Source organism: Myotis daubentonii, chromosome 1, assembly GCF_963259705.1.
Source record: "Myotis daubentonii chromosome 1, mMyoDau2.1, whole genome shotgun sequence".
Classification (NCBI taxonomy): domain Eukaryota; kingdom Metazoa; phylum Chordata; class Mammalia; order Chiroptera; family Vespertilionidae; genus Myotis; species Myotis daubentonii.
Window position 1 is genome coordinate 9,623,264 of NC_081840.1, and position 20,407 is coordinate 9,643,670.

Here is a 20,407-nt window from a genome sequence, read left to right on the forward strand (position 1 = left end):
CCTGACTATTTAGTGAGGGCCACTGCCCTCTGTCCCCTTAGACTGTCAAATAGAAAAATGACAACAGCCAACACCAACAATAGCCATTTGCTTGAATGAATAAAAAATATACCTATTTTTTGTCAGATTGGCAAAAAATATATATTTTTTAGTGTGCTGCAGAATTTTAGTAATTAGTTTATGTGGGCCATGAGATGACAAAGGTTGAAAATCGCTGGTTTAATGGGATAAATGTTTCAGATGGATAAAGCCAGGGAGCTGAGGGCAACTTGAAGGGGCTGGAAGGCTTCTCTGCTTAATCTTCCCTGGCGATCTAACCCTGGAGTCTGCAAACTATGGCCTGTGGCTAAATCTGGTTTACTGCCTGTTTGTTTTTTAATGGCTCCTGGTAAAGAGCTAAGAATAGTTTTTATATTTTTAAATGGTGGAAAAGAATAAGAATATATTATGACACGTGAAAATTATGTGAAATGCAATTTCAATGTCCATCAATCAAGTTTTATTGGAACACAGCCGTATCCATTAGTTGACTTACTGCTTTCAATAGCAGAGTTGAGTAGTTGTGAAAGAGACCACATAGTTAGCAAACCTAAAATATTTACTATTAGGTCCTTTACAGAAAAACATTGCTGACTTCTGATCTAATCCATGCTTAGTTTAAAAGTACACTTCTATGTGAATGATGTCTGAGTATCCATCTTTAATTCTCTCCTTTGTCCACTCTCAGGTCCACTGCCAGAAATTAGGCCCCACAAATTCTATCCCTGCAACAGTATTCTCACCCAGCTATCTTTCTCCTTCTCCCTTCAGTCTATCCTTCTCAATGTTTTAAATGGTTGAAACATTTAAACTAAATAAAATATGCATTGCTTAGCATGGTAGTCAACATCCTCCACACCTTACCTTTTCAGTTGTATCTTTTACATCATACTCCATCAGCCTTATCGTTCACGTACCTTCAGGTTTATGCTCATGTGGAGAGCGGCTACAGTGTTTGGACAGGTTCAAGCCTTGGACTAACGAGAGGGCACAGTCCTTTCGTGGCAAAGCCATGTGCAAGTCCCAGCTTGGAGGGCAAAGCCATCCCAGCACAATGATAGCCAAAGGCTATAGTTGTAAACTTGAACCGATGGTCCGAACCTGTGGTCCCACGTGGCTCAGTGATGTGGACTTGATAGACTTTCAGGTGCATGTAATTGAGTAGATTCAAAACCCATGAGAATGTTGTAAACATCTTGACCACGCCCTTATTTTGCCAGTGCAGTGGTCGGCAAACTCATTAGTCAGCAGAGCCAAATATCAACAGTACAACGATTGAAATTTCTTTTGAGAGCCAAATTTTTAAAACTTAAACTATATAGGTAGGTACATTCAACTTTAAATTCATGGTTTTCGTCTTCCGTTTTTCTTTGCTTCGTCTTTGTAGCCATCTCAAACAGGGCACCTAAAAAATGTTTCATTTTATAATAATAAAGCCACCAACACAAAAGAATTACAATTTTTAAATTGATGACAAAAATACCTGTAGGATTTGCAGCTGGTTGGAAAAATACAGGTAACTTTATGCTTCGAGTAGGTACTTTGTCACCCGCACTCTATTTGCAGATGCGACTAGCACTAACCACTGCACAACGAGACTGCTGACTGACTGGCTCACTCAACTCGTGCATGAATCTCTCCCGCCTCTCCAGAGCTGCGTATCCCGCGGCCTGCCTGCGCCAGACCGACCGACACCCCCCATTTCTTCTAACGCCACTTCATCAAAATAGACTCACCCAGGGCGAAAACCGACTTCTGCGCATGGGCCACAAAGTTTCAATTGCACTGTACGTGTGCGCCCGCATGTGGTATTTTGTGGAAGAGCCACACTCAAGGGGCCAAAGAGCCATGTGTGGCTCAAGAGCCGCGGTTTGCCGACCACTGGCCTAGTGGAATCTGGCTATAAAATAAAGGCATGGCTTGCAGTCTGTGGCGCAGTTGTTAGCTCTCCATCAGAAAGGACAGCGTCTCACCCAGACCCAGCTTTTTTCTCTTTTTTCTCAATCCTTCACCGCCCCCTCTCAGGCTCACTGAACCTGGCTGTGCTGGCTTGGCACATATGGAGCCCAACGTAGGGCTGAGTATGCCATGGCTGTGCCGGCTCGCCACATGCTCACAGTTACCATTTCTATGAAATGTCTGCTTCTGGTATTTTCATCATTCCCATCCTTTAAATCGGTTATCTCAAATGCCTCATAGCCCAAAAAGCCTTCCTCAGCATCTCTACTGAGAATAATTATTGCCATCAGTTTGGTTCGCTAACAGTTTGTATGACTGTTTTATTTCAAATTCTGCTATAAAGCTTCCTGGGTATATACATAGATTATCTGTTTTTCACATATTCTATTGAAAGCTGCTTGGGGAGAGGGGTTATATTCTATTTTATTAACCTCTGCATCCTCTTAGTGTCTAGACTCTAGTACCTGTCTCCTACAAAATGGAAATGTCTGTCTTTTGCAAAAGTCCTCATCTAGAGCTGGGGAAGGCTTTTTGCCAAGAACTCCCTGTATGTAAGCACAAAATCCACTCCACTTGTTTAGGGTTCCCTACTGCGAGTAACACCTTCTTAAGAAACGCTGTCTTCCCGCTGATCACACACCAGTGTGGAGTACCCAGGACCCTAGGTTCGTCCTGCGAACACGTGCAGGAGAAGCACTACTCTCCAGGCACCCTCGTCTGCCCACAGTGATTGGCGGACCAAACGTTCCAATCAGCCTTCCCGCCTCTTTCAGCAACAGCCAATCACACACCCCGAGCGCCTCCTGACTACTAGACACTGTTTACTAACAGATAGAGGCTGGGGAGTGGGGGCGTGACCGTTCTGGGGAGGTCAGAGGAGGGAAAGGAGGGTCCTGGCTGCGCGTGCGCACCGGGGGGAATAGGCGGGGCAAACTCTCGGATCGCACCAATCGGAGTAGTCGCGCTCCTGCCTCTGCTGCCTCCCCGCCGAGCAACAACAATTCGAGGAGCGGGGCGGGGCGGGTGCTGAGGCATCACAGCGGGTTGCCCAATGGGAGCCGCCGTCCAGAGATGCGCGCGCCTCGGGCCCAATAAGCGCTGGCGGCTCGAAGGGCTCCGGTAGCTCGCTGGCTGTGGGCGGGGCGGCTGGCAGGAGGAGGCGGGGGAGCACGGGGCGGGTAGGTTGCGCGGTACTAGCGGTGCCAGCTGGAGAGGGGGGAGGAGGCGGAGGAGCGAGCCGTGCGGCCAGAGCGGGAAAGAGACTCCGCCGTGCGTCCGAGTTCTGGAGCCGCCGCGCCCGCCCCGGCTCCGGGGACTGCAGCGGGAGCCGTGCGGGGCCGGGCGTCCGCTGCCTCCCGCGTCCCCTCGGAGAAGTCTGCGGGATCCGACCGGGAGAAGATGGAGGAGGAGAGCGGCAGCGGCGGCGCCGCGGGGACCGGCGGGGACGGCGGCGCCGCGGGAGAGCGGCTCCTCACTGTCAAGCACGAGCTGCGGACGGGTGAGCGACCCCGCCCTCTGCCGGCCTGGTCCCGCGCGGGGGCGCGCCCGGAGGGCTCGCGGGGCCGGGGGGCGCGGGGCCGGGGCGGGGCCTCGCGGGCGGGGCGGGAGCCGCGGGGGGTCCCGGGAGGTCGGGGCGCGCGGGGAGGGTGAGGTCCGAAAGTTTTCCGAGAGGAGCTGGGGACGGAGCGGCTGGCGCCGGACGGCGGGGCCCGCGGGGCGGCAGCTCACTGCCTGTTGGCACTGGTCTGCGAGGATGCCTCCGGGCCCCTGGCCCCGCACAGGTGACACAGCTGTCGCGGCATCCCGTGTGGGGTGAAAGGTGCGCCTTGCTCCTCAGGTGCGGGGTGAGCGGTGCTTTGTGTTGGAGCGTGGCTCCTCCACGCCGCTGCTTTGCAGGGGGTGGTCCCGGGGGTGGGGTGGGGTGGGGGGACGGGGGTTGTGGGATCGTCCCCGGAAGGTGCTGGGGTCCTGGACCAGGTAAGAGGGTGGCTCTTCGTGAGTGCAGTCTCCAGGGAGATCGAGAGGGGTCGCGGGCTGCAGGGACTGCGTGCTTTTATTTGCAACGGTCATGAAATACTAGACTTGGCCTGGAATTTCCTTCAAAGGTCTCTTGACATGTAGTCTCTGTCAATGGAAAGCTCGAGTCAAAAGCGACGCCCTAGTCGGCGTGAGCGCTTCTGCCCCAACGTTTGAGATCACTAGCGTTGTCCCAAGCTTTGTACTTAAGTTACTGTATTTGTTGTGTGGGTCCCGGTTGTTCATTTTAGGAAATGCTTATTTGGACGAAGCAGCAAGTTTAGATTTTATATTTGTGGAGCCCAGTCTCGTAATTAGAGATTTTTTTTTTTTCATTTCTGAAGAGGTACTACTGTAATGAGTTGTTCATTATTACTATTAAATGTTCACGCGGACGTTTATAAAGGTTTTTGATTCAGCTTCGTGGGCATATCAGGATATTCTTTTATTGTGTAGACACTGCTCGCATGGCAGGTTTCACCTTGTTGCTGTTTGGAACGGATTTTGAAGTTAGATCTGTCACAGTTCTCTTAGTTTCTGTTATTTCTAATTTGATGGCCAGTCAGCCTTCCTTCCAGCGTGTGCCAGTGTGGTGACTTAATTTAAGAGGATGTCAAATGGATGCTTACTTATACATAATTTTTTTTGTGAATTTATGTATCTTGAGCCAGTTACTCTATAGTCTATTTGAGTTCCTAACATAACCTGTGTAGGTTTGGTTGGTTTGATTTTTCTCTCTCGATTTAATAGACAGCTGATGTTTTCAGATGGCGATTAAAGTATTCATTCAGTAAGCATTTATTCAATATTAATATCTGATTTGTGCCAGGCTCAGTGTCATGTGCTTTCTAGTGTGAAGATTTTGAATTTCTTTTTCTTGCCTTACGTAACAGTTTGCTGATTTTTATATGTAGGATTGCTCTGTACAGCAAAAGCTACTTGAAGTCATATGCTCCTCAGCCATTGACCGTGGTACAACAAGCAGCTTTTTGCTAAATGACCAAAGAGCAACCTTCTTGTTATTAGTAGTCAACCAACTGCTCAGTTTCTGGGTTTTGCAAACAATGCTAGTTTTGTAGAAAACAATGAGTACTGCTTTATTTCCCTTTCTCTACTGTGTGAATCATCAGCTCTAAGTTTGCATTTCAGAAATTTTTCTGATGGATGGTGAGATTATACTGAATTCATTAGTGCTGTTAACTGTCAACGGAAATGAACAATTCATTTTGATTTCTTGCTGAACATTGGAACAACTGACCGGATACAGTGGTCAAAAACACTGTTAAAATACGACTTGAAAAATTCACTCATCGTCAGCCAACTGTGCTCCTGTTGGCACATGATGCTACGTAGGCACCAAAGTAACCTGATCTGACAGTGGTCCCTTGCTTCTCAAAATGTGGACGAGTATATAGCCATATCAAGTCAGCAGTTGGTGATTGCCCATTTGTGCCCCAAAACTGTGTTGTGTGCCACAGGATGAATGAAAAGGCAATAAAAGTCACATGCAAGGACATGGAAATTGTTTCAGTTTTGTAGCCCGAAGTAGCAGAGTATACCTGGACATGGAATTGGAAGACTTCACTCTAAATTTCAGCTCTGCCGCTTACTCGCTATGTAGCCTTCGACAAGTCTCTTCACTCTTTCAGACTCACTTCTCTCATCTACAAAATGTGAAACTTGAATAAGACCCCGTTGGAAAAGTGCTAAATGGGTTGCTTGGCACATACTAAGCGCTGAGGAGATGTTGGTTGAATAGAAATCTGAAAATCACTCCATACAGTATCTTTTCTTTAAGTGTGTGAATTAATTCAGTGTAACTTGGAAAACAAATTACTCATTTGGTGCTCAGGCTGTGTCACATTGCCAGGCTATCATCTTTTTCTGTACATGTCTTCTGGAGTAGAGTGTGAACTCCACATAATCCCTGCTGCTGTTTAGCAGCCTATGCATATCTCTTTAATAACATCTAACACACATGCTGTATAATCAATTTATTTGTCTGTGCTATACTGTAAGGTCTTTGAGACCTTGTTCTTTGATCATATCCCATGTCAATTTTCAGCCCCTGGCATATGGTAAGTATGCATTTGTTGAATGAATTCATTGAATGGATGAAAAGCCAGGACTAAGTCTAAGTATTCCCAGTACCTTGGATTTATTAGCTGGTTGATAAATTGATGAAAGTGACTACAAAAGCTGAAGAATGAAAAGTAAAGAATTGATTAGACCAGTTAAACGTGCGTTTCTTGAGCAGTTTGTTTTCTAGACTAGATGGTAATGATGATACCAAAAATGACTAAGAACGTGTTTTGCTCTCTGATTTTAGGGGAGGAGACTATGTAAACCAGTAAATAGAATACATTATCTATAATAATAAAAGCGTAATATGCTAATTAGACCAGACAGCCAAACGACCTTCTGGATGAAGCCGCGGTGGCAGGGGCCGAGGCAGAGGCGGTTAGGGGCTATCAGGCAGGCAGGCAAGTAGTTAGGGGCTATTAGGCAGGCAGGCGAGTGGTTAGGGGTGATCCAGCAGGCAGGCAGGTGATCAGTTAGGAGCCAGCGGTCCTGGATTGCCAGAGGGATCCCAGATTACCAGAGGGTGGAGACCGGGCTGAGGGACTCCCCCCCCCCCCCATGCACAAATTTCGTTCACCAGGCCTCTAGTAAGTATAATAATAAAGGATTATACAGAATATAAAGGTAGCAAAGAAGAAGTAAGGACTTTTTGGCTTCAAATAATCAAATCTAACTCTTGCACAATAGCAACAAAAAGAGGGGATATTATTAGAAGGATGCTGGGTTATCTTACCCATTCATTTTTTCAGTAAATATTTTATTGTCCTAGCTGGTTTGGCTCAATGGATAGAGCGTTGGCCTGCAGACTGAAAGGTCCCGGGTTCTATTCAGGTCAGAGGCACATACCTCGGTTGCAGGCTCCGTCCCAGCCCAGGCCCTAGTCAGGGCTCGTGCAGGAGGCAACCAATCGATGTGCTTCTCTCACATCAATATTTCTCTCTCTTACACTCTCTCTAAAAATCAATGGAAAAATATCCTTGGGTGAGAACTTGAAAAAATAGTAATAAAAAAATAAAATATATAAAAAATAAAATTTTATTACCGCTTATGTTTCGAGTGCGGTTTTAGATGGTAGTTTAAAAGACAGATATGGCCTTCCACAGATATGTTCTTCCCACTGGAGAGACAGGGTTCCCACTGGAACCAGAGACTTATCTACTCCCTCCATCTTGAATCTTTGTCTCTAAATGATGACTTTATTCTGTAGTCTCACTTTTCTCACCTGGGAAAGAACATGGCTGCAGACAGACCCCAAGTTTTACATCTCACCGCTTCAGATACTGGAGAGACACTGCCTTTTACTTAGGTTCAGATATTAAAAATCTCAGGGATGGAGTTTATTGGCCTGGCTCTGGTCAGGTACCCTATATTCTGGATTATTCAGCTAAGGCAAGGGAATGGGATCAAGTTCTACTAACATGAAGCTACTACAATAAACATGTGGATAGGGTGAAACTAAACCCTTAGAAGAGAAAGGGTTGCTGGGAAAACATTTCCTTAGGTGTCTATTATTAGGGGAGAGCTTAACACCAAGGAGAGGGTTAAGAAAGGGGTATTTGTTATCTATTGCTGTGTAACAAATTACCACCAAACTTAGTGGCATATACAGCAACGTGATTTCTGTGGGTCAGGACTTGAGGAGTTGCTTAGCTTGATAATTCTGGCTCAGGGTTTCATGTGGTTGTAGTCCAGGTGTTTGCCAGGACTGAAGTCACCTGTAGGCATATGAAGGAGCTGGAGGTTCCTCTTCTAAGACAGATCGCTTGTGTGTAGTTTAGTTCCTTGCCACATGGACCTCCCCATATGACGGCTTGAATGTCCTCATGATATTACAGCTAACTCCCCCAGAACAAGTGATTGAAGACAGAGCAAGGTGGAAGCCACAATGTTTTTTTATGTTAGCTTTTTTTGAGATATCATCTATATATATATAAAAGCCTAAGCGACCAAATGACCGAATGACCTGTCGCTCTGACACATGCTGACCACTAGGAGGCAGACGCTCAATGCAGGAGCTTCCCCTTGGTGATCAGTGTGCTCCCACAGCCAACCTCCCTCGGCCCCTCCCCCCATCCAGCCAACCTCCTTCTGCCCTGATCAGCCCCGATCACCGGCCAGGCTGAGGGACCCCACCTGTGCACAAATTAGTGCACCGGCTCTCTAGTTTACATAACAAAAAAATCTACTTGTTTTGAGTGTACAATCTAGTGAATTTTAGTATATTTATAGTTATACAACCATCACCACAATCTGATTTTAGAGCATTTCCATCACTTTAAAAAGAAATGTCTTACCTATTTATATCAGTCACTCCACATTCCTACCACCCATCCCCAGTCTTAGGCAACCGATAATTCTGTTTTCTCTATACTATATTTGCCTAGGGACAATATAATGTAATGGAATTTTACAATATGTGGTCTTTACAACTGGCTTCTTTTACTGAACACAGTGTTTTCAAGATTCATCCATGTTGTAGCATGTATCAGCACTACCCTTTTTTAAATTGACAGGTAGCATTCCATTGTATGGCTATACCATATTTTGTTTATCCATTCAGGAGTTGATTGACATTTGGGTTGTTTTCACCATTGGCTTCTGTGAATAATGCTGCTCCGTACACAGTGTGTACAAGTTTTTTTGTGGACCTGTGTTTCCACTTCTCTTGGGTAGATACTAAGAGTAAAATTACTGCATTACATGGTCTGTTTATCTTTATAAGTTTTCCAAGGTAGCTGAACTAGTTTACAGTTCCATAAGTAATGTACAATGGCTGCAATTTCTCCACTTCCTTGTCAACACTTGTTACTGTCTGTCTTGTTGCTTATAGCCATCCTAGTAAGTATGAAGGGTATCAATGGTTTTGACTTGTGTTTCCATTGTGACTAATGATGTTGAACATCTTTTCATGTGCTTATGGGCATTTGCATATCTTTGGAGAATTGTCTATTACGATCCTTAGCCTATTTTTCAATTGGTTAATTTGTCTTTTATTTATTGAGATGTGAGAGTTCTTTAAGTATTCTACATACAAGTCTCTTATCAGATGTACAAGCTGGAGCCAAAAGTAGGTTTACAGCCGGGAGTACATGAAACACAGAGTTTATTCTTGTATTATTATTTATTATTGTATAATTTTCCATAGGAACAACTGTAAACCTAATTTTGCCCCACCCTGTATGTTTTTTAAATATTTGGAATTACTATGGAAATCTTGGTACTATAGACAAAAGTCAGGAGGAGTGGGGATTTACTGTAAAAGATAATTCTGTTTTACTAAAGGATTCATGATTGAATCCCATTGAAATCAACAGTTACCTGATGCTTTTTAAATATGATTCTATTTATAGCAATTTAATTTATAATTAGCTTTTTAGGAACATAATGATTACCTCATTAAGACACTTTGAGCCCTAGCTGGTTTGGCTCAGTGGATAGAGCGTCAGCCTGCGGACCACAGGGTCCTAGGTTTGATTGCGGTCAAGGGCATGTACCTTGGTTGCAGGCTCCTCCCTGGCCTGGGCCCTGGTTCAGGGCTTGTGCAGGAGGCAACCAATTGGTGTGTTTCTCTCACATCATTGTTTCTCTATGTCTTTCCTTCTCTCTTCCACTTTTCCTAAAAATCAAAGGAAAAATATCCTCAGGTGAGGATTAATTAAAAAAAAAAACAACAAAAAGACACTTTGAAAGATTTTAGTGACAATCTTAGTTATCTGTGAGAACACAATTCTCTTTATTATACAAGCATAAATATATGTATTTGTGTCTTCCTGTGAATATTCTTATAGTACTTTTCCATTTATTCTCACACTTTCCTTGCATGAGAAGAGTAGGCAGAATGTGCGCTCTATCTTTAGTTTTATAGGGTACAGTAAGAAGGTTAAAAATATAAATAGGTTATTGATAGTATCCTAGCTTAATTCCCTAGAGTCTCTAGACCTTAAAGGAAAATCTCTTAACTTTCTACCACAAGTTTTAGAGATTAAGAAAATGATCTATTTGGGCAAAGGAGGTGATATCTCAGCTCTTAAGTCAAGGGGGAGTCAAGTATATTTTGTATTTGTAGTCCATAATGGGAAAAAGCTTCTCAGGTGATGTCTTCTGTGGTATCAGACGCTCTATATTAACCTCTATTGCAATGCAAGGAAGAATCTGAAACCGCAGATTCCTGGAGACATGAGTGGTTTGGTGGGCAGGATTGAAAAAAAGATGATGCTTGGTGAAAATTTCTCTAGGGAATATCTAACATATTATCATGTGTTGACTGAAGCCTGCAATTAAATACACTGTTGAGAGATGTCAATCCTAAAATGCAGTGGGAGGGAGGGGTTTTCATAGTGAGCTCCATAATGATTTACAGATCTCTTCATGCCAGCGATTTTCAGCCTTTTTCATCTCATGGCACACATAAACTAATTACTAAAATTCAGTGGCACACTAAAATTTTTACTTTTGCTAGTCTGACAAAAAAAAAAAAAAGGTATAATTTTGACTCATTCACATGGGACGACTATTGTATTGGCTGTTGTCACTTTTTAAATTTGACAATCTAAGGGAAAAGAGGTCAATGTCCCTGACTAAACTGTCAAGTAGTGCATGTTTTACAAATTCTTGCAGCACCCTGCTTGAAAATCGTTGCCCTGTGCACCTCGAAGGTATGAGCCCTCCTACGTTCTTATTGTTGGCCAGGGAAAATGAGTGGGGTCTAAAATAGAATTTTGCTCTCATTAAGTTTGTCTATAGCGATACCCGTCTTCCCTCAGATATAGCTGTTCGTCTGAAAATTATATAAGTTCTTGGACTTTATATATTTCTAAAGTGGTAAGTGAGGTGGCTATCGCACTTTAAAAAAGAAAATTGAGGCCGAAACCGGTTTGGCTCAGTGGATAGAGCTTCGGCCTGCGGACTGAAAGGTCCCAGGTTCGATTCCGGTTAAGGGCATGTACCTGGGTTGCAGGCACATCCCCAGTAGGAGATGTGCAGGAGGCAGCTGATCGATGTCTCTCTCATCGATGTTTCTAGCTCTCTATCTCTCTCCCTTCCTCTCTGTAAAAAATCAATAAAATATATTTAAAAAAAAAAAAGAAGAAGAAAATTGAGGAGACATCCTCCCCTGTGACTGCAGGGAAAATAAAGAGGCAAAGTTCCTGATTTTTAATTCAGTACTTGGTATTGCAGTTATTTTATTTCACACGAGTTTTTGTGTAGGTGTGCTTCTTTTTATATAATCAGTGTGTTCCTGTCAAAAAGTTGTATAAACCAGCGGTTGCCAACCTTTCCGACCTCTGGTGGTCCGTGGACCACCGGTTGGCGACCGCTGCTCCAAAGGTTTTCTTATAAACAATATTTTTGTAGTATAGTAAATTATTTGGAATGCAGAAGGTGACCTTATACTTAAAAAGAATTTATTATTAACTATTGATTAAAAATATTTTTTGTTAAATTCTCCATGTGTGGCTTTACGCTTTTTTTGTTGTTGTTGTTAATCCTCATTTGAGGATATTTTTTCCATTGCTTTTCAGAGAGGGGAGGGAGGGAGGGACCGAGGGACGGAGGGAGGGGGAGGGCGGGGGAGAGAGAGAGAGAGAGAAACATCCATGTGAGAGAGATATATCGATTGGTTGCCTCCCTCAGAGAGGCAACCATTGGTTGTGAGGCAGAGAGTGGACCCACAACCAAGGTACATGCCCTTGACCAGGAATTGAACTCGCAAACCTTCAGGGCAGTTGGCCAATGCTCTAACCATTTAGCAGCACCTGCCAGGGCGTGTGGCTTTACTCTTATTATGTAGATTTGGCCGTATAGTGCTATTTGGCCGTATAGTCAGCAATGTCTAGTCAGCCGTGGGCAAACTACGGCCCACGGCTGAAATGAATAAAACTAAAAAAAAAAAAAGACCGTACCCTTTTATGTAATGATGTTTACTTTGAATTTGTATTAGTTCACACAAACACTCCATCCATGCTTTTGTTCTGGCCCTCCGGTCCAGTTTAAGAACCCATTGTGGCCCTCGAGTCAAAAAGTTTGCCCACCCCTGGTAGGTCCAAACCCTGAAACCTGTGAATGTTTCCTTACATTGCAGGGAGACCTTGCCGGTGTGATTCATCTGAGGATTTTAAGATGAGAAGAGAATCCTGGACTATCTAAGTGGGCCGAATGTAAACTCAGGGTGCTTGTAAGAGGAAGCCAGGAGGGTCAGAGTCAGAGAAGGTGATATGAAGATGGAAGCTGCAAGAGTGAAAGAGTTGTGATGAAAACAGATTGTTGGAGTGTTGCCATTGCTGGAGGGGCCGTGAGCCAAGAAACAGGGCAGCCTCTAGCAGAGGAGCGGGTATCCCGAGTGTCCGGAAGGAACATAGCTCTGCTGTCCCCCTGATTTTAGCTCCATAAAACCCAGTTTCAGACTTCTGGTCTCCAGAACCATAAGGAAACAAATTTATTTGTTTGTTTGTTTATTTTATTGATTTCAGGGAGAGAGAGATGGAAACATCAATGATGAAAGAGAATCATTGATCAGCTGCTGGAGATCAAGCCCATAACCCGGGCATATGCCCTGACCGGGAATCGAAACATGACCTCCTGGTTCATAGGTCGATGCTCTACCACTGAGCCACGTCGGCTGGGCATAAGAAAACAAACTTAAACCATGATGTTTATGTTAATTTTTTTGCGGCAGCAATAGGCAACTGATACATCTTGATTAAGATTGGAGGAGCCAAGAGATAATTTTACCCCAGGCCCTGGTAACTGAATATGATCGCAATGTAAAGCAGTTAGTTATTTATACCACTGTTTCAGTAGAAAATGGTGACAAGTGTTGTGCTTAGTAGAAGCACAATGCTGTTCTCTCTAAAGGAATCCAAGAAGACATTCCTTTCTGATCTTGGTACAAGCCTGAGCTGCTCTTGACCAGCTGTTCTGTTTTTCATAGGAAGTCTCTGAAGTGGGTCTTGGAGCAGAACCCTTTTATCAAGTTGGTGGCTAGAGAGCTTCACATCTCGGGCCTACACCACATAAAGTTGTGGCCTGGCATGCATCTTGAGCCTCTTCCTGGTACCATTTTATGTCCCTATACTTTTTATTTTTCTTTCTTCCTCCTTTTGTTATGCTTTAGTTAATCTAAGTAATTGGCCTTAAATCTTTTCTGGACCAAGGTAAGGATTAGGTAAATATATAATTAAGTAAATACACATACAAATACCAATGTACGTACCATGGATAATATGAGAAGGTACCTGATTTTCCATCCAGCATTTTGCTTCTTAAATAAAATCTCTGTCATATGGTGTTTGTGCTATTTTTGTATTTCTCCAAAAATGGAAAAAAGTGAGGTCTCTAATTAATTAATAGCACTTTTGGTTTAAAAAAATACATAATGAAACATCAGTAAAATAGAGGCATGCTTTTAAAGAAGAGTTCTAGTGCCACAGAGCTGGAGAGTGCACACAGGGCTGTCCTGGTCATGGCAGTTTTCTACTTTAGTGGACTATCCCGTCGTTAACTGGAAAATTTAGTCGAGTGAAGCACTCTGTCCTCTAGCCACACCAGTAATCTGGAGTGGAGTTATATATGTTTTTCTAAGAGGAAAAGCTAATTAAAATATGTAATAGATAATGTTTCCCTTCATATCTAAATATGATGCTGCACTAGGAGGACATGAACACCGGATCTTAAAGGTAGATTTGCAATAATCTTTTCCCATGAACTTGCACCTGCTTTTCCTTTAGGTATAAAGAGCATTTGTTTGTCAGGAAGCACCATAATTAGGGCTAGATTAGGACAAATCTAATGGTGTCATGCACATATTAAACTCATACTTTGACCTAATTTTGCCATGTATAAGTTGGGCAAAACAGCCACAGGTTTTTTTTTTCATCCATTAAAGATTTGTTGAATTCAGGCATCTTGGGTTTTAGCAGGGAGCAAAGTAGGCATGGCTTCTACCCTCATTTAATGAAACCTGACAGAAAGACATTACATACATAATCATAGAATCCCCTATGGCAATTGTGATAAACTCTATGAAGAAGATACAGGGTTCTATGAGTTTCTGACAGGGTGACCTGGCACTCTGAAGCTTCTCTGAAGCAGTAATGTTCACGTAATGTCCTTGTTACTATGGGGTGATGAGTGGGGGAATAAAGCATTTCTGCTAAAGGAAGCGACACAGATGGCCCTGAAGGGGAAATGGCCTCGCTCACCGGGGTTACTAGAAGAAAGGCCTCTGTGGTGTGAGTGTCATGTCCAAGCATGAGAATCACAGGGAATGGGACTGGAAAGGTAGCAGGGCCATTTCTTGCAGGGTTTTGTAGATTATGATGAGGTGTTTGGGCATTGCCCTGAGTGCCCAGTGCTAAGCCATTGAAGGAGTTTTTAGAGATGTACTTTACGTTGTAAAAAGTGATTGCCATTGCTGTGAAGAGAAAAGGAGGAAAGATTAAGGGAGACCAGATAGGAGCCTTTTGCAGAAGTTGAGATGGGATATACAGATTTGGGTTAGGTAACAATTAGAAATTCAGAATTGTGGCCTGGCTGGTATGGCTTAGTGGTTGAGTCTCATCCCTTGAATCAGGAGGTTACGGTTCGATTCCCAGTCAGGGCACATGCCTGGATTGTGGTTTTGATCCCTAATTGGGGGTGTGCAGCTGATCAGTGATGCTCTCTCATCATTGATGTTTCTATCTCTCTCTCCCTCTCCCGTCCTCTCTCTGAAATCAATTTAAAAAAACACCTTTTTTAAAAAAAAAATTGTGAATGTATTTGAGATGTGTTTAGAAGATAGAGTCAATAGAATTTGGTGTTGTACTGATATGGGATTTTCTGGTGTATGTTGGAAGGTGTTATTTGTTCAGATGGTGTATTAATTTCCTAGTGCTGTGTAACAAATTGTCACAAATTTAGTGGCTTACAATAGCACCCACTTATTACCTCACAGTTCAGCAGGTTAGAAGTTTGACAGCATGGCTGAAATTAAGGTGGCAGCCAGACTGGATTCACATCTAGAGGCTCTGGGTAAAAATCTACTTCCAGGCTCGTCTGAACCTGTGTTTATGTCATCAGTCTTGTAGTTGGCACATTTTAGTTCCTGTCGTCATCAGCCTGAGGTCCCCGTTTTCTTGCTGGCTGTCAGTGAGGGTTCTCTGTCAGCTCCTAGCGACCATCTGCATTTCTTCTCATTTGGCTCCTTGATGTCGAGGCCAGCAAATGTGTGTTAAGTCCTTTCCATGCTTTGACTCTCTGACTTTTAGATCCCCTTCTCTGACCTCTAGGCCTTATGTGATTAGGTCAGGTCAGCCTAGATAATCTTTCTCATAATTGTCAACTGATTTGGGACCTTAATTATGTCTAATTACATATGTAAAGTTCATTTTATCACAAGAGTGATATCTTATATTCACTCACTCAAGGGCCAGGAGGTCATGCAAAGGGTCATTGGGGTCATCTTAGAAATCTGCCTTAGAATTCACAGATGGCAAACCAGAGGTGATGCATATGGGGTGGGCAAGAAAAAAAGGATCCTGTTTTATATAAAGTTTGAGATGTCTTTGACATATTTTAATGGTCATATCTTGTGATATTAATCATGAATAATGAAAGCTTACTATATACTACATTATAGGTGCTTTCATCAACTCATTTAATCCACACAATAAGCTTATGGAGTGAATACTATTATTATTCCAATTTTCAGCCGAGGAAACTGAGTCTTAGGGCCACCAACTGCTTGGGGTTACCTAGGAAGTAAGTAGAAGAACTAGTTTTGACCCCCGTGCAGTCTGGCCCCTACGCTTATGTAAACCTCTATTTTATGTCATCAGTGGGGTATGGGTCTGGAACTTGGAAAAGATGTCTAGACTGCAGATAAAAATCTTAGCATCATTGGCACTTAGATGACATTTAATGACCAGTTGTAGAAGAGATCACCTTAGGGGAGATTGTAGACTGGAGAGAGAGGAAAAGTGAGACCTGAAAAACTCCAAAACTTAGAGGATGGATAGAAAAGGGGTTGCTAAGGAAGGGTACGGAGGAGGAACAGCCAGAAGAAAAACCAGGAGAAAACCTCGGAACATGTGGTGGAATGGAAGCCGAGAGAAGGTCCTTAAAGGGGTATTTGTCAGATCTGACTGATCAGCTAGTATTCTTGTAAAGAGAAACTTTGGTGGAGATTTGGTTGAAGAAGCCAGACTAGAATGGGTTGAGGAGTGGATGCAAGTGAAGATAACTTTTGAGAGACTTGGTTCTGGAGATGATTAAAGAGAGAGACTTAGCCAGAGAGGAATGTGGGGCTTGGGGGTGGAAGTGTTATTTATTGTTGTTTTAAGACAAATGATGCTAGAACATGCTTAAATACCACTAGTTTGGATCCAGGATACACACACACACACACACACACACACACACACAGATTGAAATTACACAGACAGGAGGGGATAGCTGACAGCATCAAGGTCCCTGGGAAGGAGGTCCTGGGGACGGGGTGGTGGTGGTGGTGGTGGTGAGATTGGCCTCAGATAAGAGAAGGCCCACTGCTTCTGTTGTCACAGGAGGGAGGAGGGAGAGGATACAAGTGCATTTGTAGATTTGGTGGCAGGAAGATAGGGGAGTTTTGAGCTTATGGATTTTTTTCTTCTCTGTGAATTGTGAAGAAAAGGCAATTCTTCATTCAAGAAGAAAAAAGTACCTTCATTGTTTTAAAATAGTTATTCTGGCCTTTTAAAATTCTTAGCTATAGAAAAACACACAAGTTGACAAAAAATTTACATGCTACCAGGTGAAACTTTACAGAATGCTGCAGAACAACTTAGAGAAAGGTTTTCAGGCACAGCCATTGAAATGCTCTGTGCTTCCTATAGAGGTCAGTTCCTGAACATGTTCTCTAGATCATGCCAGAAATCTTAGTTAGCATCATGTTCTTTTTCTTCTTTTCGAAGTGTTTTATATTTAGTTCAGTTCTAAGTTAAATTTATTTGGTACACATGTTGGGGGGAGGGAGGAGGAAAGGCTGTTTGTTACTAGTTTATAAGCATTAGTTTTCTTATTGACTCAGTTTTCATGTTGGCTCAATTATGTATTCCCAGAATCAGTCGGATTAAGTAAACATTACTGTTTTATACACCAAAAAAATACAGTAAGTCTTAAGGGTAGGTGACCCTGGCAATAAAAATGGGCCGCATTGTTTTAAAGTGCACAGATATTAAATTTAACGTGTTCTGCCTCCAGCAGCATGCTGTCCAGAGACATGGTTTGAGGCTCGACCACAAATCTAAACAGCTTCAGAATAGCTTGCCACCTGGCAGTTAAAAGGAACTTAATGTGCTAGCTATTTAGCTTATTTTCAAGTTTATTTTTTAGAATTGAGCTAATTGGAGCCTGCAGACAGGGGTTAAAGATTTTAGATTTCAGAGTTATATATGTGCTGTCCAAACTATGCAGGATAACCCCTAAATTAGAGCTTATCTGGTGAATTGTTTTATAAGTGTATTTTCCCCTGACAAAAAAGAAAAAAAGCTAAACTAGCGGAGGAAAAGTTTTTTTCTCACTGCATACAATTGTCACCTTTTGACTAAAACTAAATTAGTTCAAGAAGCTTATGTTGTTGTAATGTTGAGTAAGAAAAGGCAAGGGTTTTTAAATCCTTGCCAGAGGATATGTTTTTATTGAGTTGAGAGAGAGAGGAAAGGGGTGGTGGGGGAGAGAGAGAAGAAAGAGGAGAGAAACATCAGTATGAGAGAGAACCATTGATTGGTTGCCTCCCGATGCATTTCAACTGGGGATTGTAACACCCACAACCTAGGTATGTACCCTCACTGGAAATCATTTGGTGCAATGGACGATGCTCAACTGACTGAATTACTGGCCAGAGTAAAAAGACAAGGTTTTATAAGAAAAATCTTTTAACAGCTTTATTAGGTTGGTCCCAACAAATTAGACACTAAACACATATTTCCTAGGTAGTATATTAAAAACAGATCCAAAGTTATTACTAGTAATTAAAGATGATTGAGTCAGATTGTGCTCTTACATCTCTTTTTGAAATCCTCCACTTTATTTTTTTCTCCCCTTCCGCTGATCCTCAAACTCTTCTTCCCACAAACACAATCTAGTTTTTGCGGTTACTCCCTTTTCACCAGTTTTTGAAAGAGCAGTTTACACTCGCTGTCTCTTCTTGTCTTCCCTTCACTCTTTGATGTGCTGTGATACCAGGCTTTCACCTCAGTCCCTCCACCAAAACCTTCTCTAAAATGACTAATGTCTCCCTGTTTTTCCTAATCAGGTTGGACCGCTTCTGCTTGATCTTAACCTCTTTAGAGCAGTTGGTTCTCAAGTGTAGGTCCTGTCCTCCCTTCACTCAGTGACACTGCTCTTCCTCCTGGTTCTCTATCACTGACTACCCCATCTCCCTCTTTCACTGTCCTTCATCCCTCTGCTTATGGCTTACATGTTGGTAATCCACTGTCCGCCTTCTTTTCTTATAATTGAGGAATCAAATATTATCAAGGCTTGACTACCATCCAAGTCTCTGTTTTTGCTTAGGTCTCTTGAGTTTTTATTAGTTACTTCCAACTGTCTACTGAACGTAAAACATTTGGATAGTTGAATAATGCTTTTTCCTCTAGCTTTCTGTATTTTATTCAGTGTCATTGCCATTCTCCATCCTGCTAGGACCTTTCCTCTACCTTACTTTCTCCCTGCCTACCAATTTGCTCTTCCAGTTGTATCTAACTCTGAAATATCTCCTTTATCTGCGCCTTGTTCTCCATCACCACTTCATAGTCTTAGTTCAGGCTCTAACCTAATGACGATAGCTATCATTTATTGAGCTTTCTGTGTTAGGTACTCTGCCAAGCATTTTGCATGTCTCATTTCATTTTTTTTTTTTTTTTTTTTTTTACAATGTAAAGAACATCTATCTATATAAAAGCCTAAGTGACCGGCTGACCGTTCGACCGTAGCTGTGACACAAACTGACCACTACGGGCAGATGTTCAACGCAGGAGCAGAAACTGCAGGCATGGAAACATGGACTAGACTGATGAATCTCAGAGGAAAGGGGGGAGGGAAGAGGGGGGAAGAGATTAACCAAAGATCTTATAGGCATACTAGAGGCCCAGTGCACAGATTTGTGTACTGGTGGGGTCCCTTGGCCTGGCCTGCGCCCTCTCACAATCCGGGACCCCTCCAGGGATGTTGGAGAGTTGGTTTTGGTTTGATCCTTGCAGGATAAAATGCTGAGATTATGTAAGAGAATTTTTAGGAAATACACACTGAAATATTAAGGGGTACAGATGCACAATGTGTGCAGAGTATTCTGAAGTAAATCAGAAAAGGTAAGTAATATGAGTGCAAGTGTGTATGTGTGTGTCTGAGTGTATGAGTACGAGAAAACAAATGTGGCAGAATGTTAAAAATTGATTATGAATATGGGAGTTGTCTGTTATTTTTGCAACTTTGGATTTTGAAATCATATATATATATATATACACACACACACACATATCTACACTAATAAAAGAGAAACATGGTAATTGGCGTACGACCGCTACCCTTTTCATTGGCTAACCAGCGAGATATGCAAATTAACTGTCAGCCAAGATGGCAGCCGGCAGCCAGGCAGCTTGGAACTAACATGAGGCTTGCTTGCCTCAGTGACGGAGGATCGTTGGAGGAAACCAACGTTCCCTGCCTGCGGCTGCAGGCCTCTGAGCGGGCAGTTTAAGAAACATTGTAACAAATACCACCAGACTTAAGCCAGCAGATTCGCAACATTGTAACCAAAGGCCAGAAACCTACTTTCAGCCGCGGAGGCCTAATAGCTGGAGCCAAGCCTCAAGGTAAAGCTGTCCCAGAATTAAAAAGAAAAGAAGAAAAAAAGGAGTGGTTGGGAACTTCAATCACTCCCAGCCTGAAAACAGCCCTCAGCCCCTCACCCAGACTGGCCAGGCACCCCAGTGGGGACCCCCACCCTGATCCAGGACACCCTTCAGGGCAAACCAGCCGGACCCACCCATGCACCAGGCCTCTACCCTATATAGTAAAAGGGTAATATGCCTCCCGGCACCGGGATCAGCGTGACAGGGGGCAGCGCCCAAACCCCCTGATCGCCCTGCGGCTCTGTGTGTGACAGGGTGCGGCGCCCCAACCCCCTGAGCAGCCCTGCTCTGTGCCTGATAGGGGGGAGCTCCCCAACACCCCCCCCACCCCCCACGGGCCCTGCTCTGTGTGTGACGGGGTAGAGCCATAACCTCCCCATCAGCCCTGCCCTGAGTGTGAGAGTGGCGGCGCCCCAAACCCCTGATCAGCCCTGCTCTGT

At 43.4% G+C, this 20,407-nt stretch overlaps 1 protein-coding gene across 4 annotated transcripts in view; it reads left to right on the forward strand.

Annotated features, from left to right (window-relative positions):
* Nucleotides 1–3,164: 3,164 nt before the first annotated feature.
* Nucleotides 3,165–20,407, forward strand: part of RPS6KA5 (ribosomal protein S6 kinase A5) — a 129,559-nt gene continuing 112,316 nt past the window's right edge. The window contains exon 1 of one of the 4 annotated variants that reach the window (XM_059688137.1): nt 3,165–3,496. In XM_059688137.1, coding sequence (XP_059544120.1) covers nt 3,397–3,496 — 100 coding nt within the window. In that variant the 5' untranslated portion in view covers nt 3,165–3,396. Of the gene's footprint in view, nt 3,497–3,657; nt 3,836–20,407 lie in introns of those variants that run through there. The other 3 variants (XM_059688130.1, XM_059688150.1, XM_059688141.1) reach the window with 3 other exon arrangements.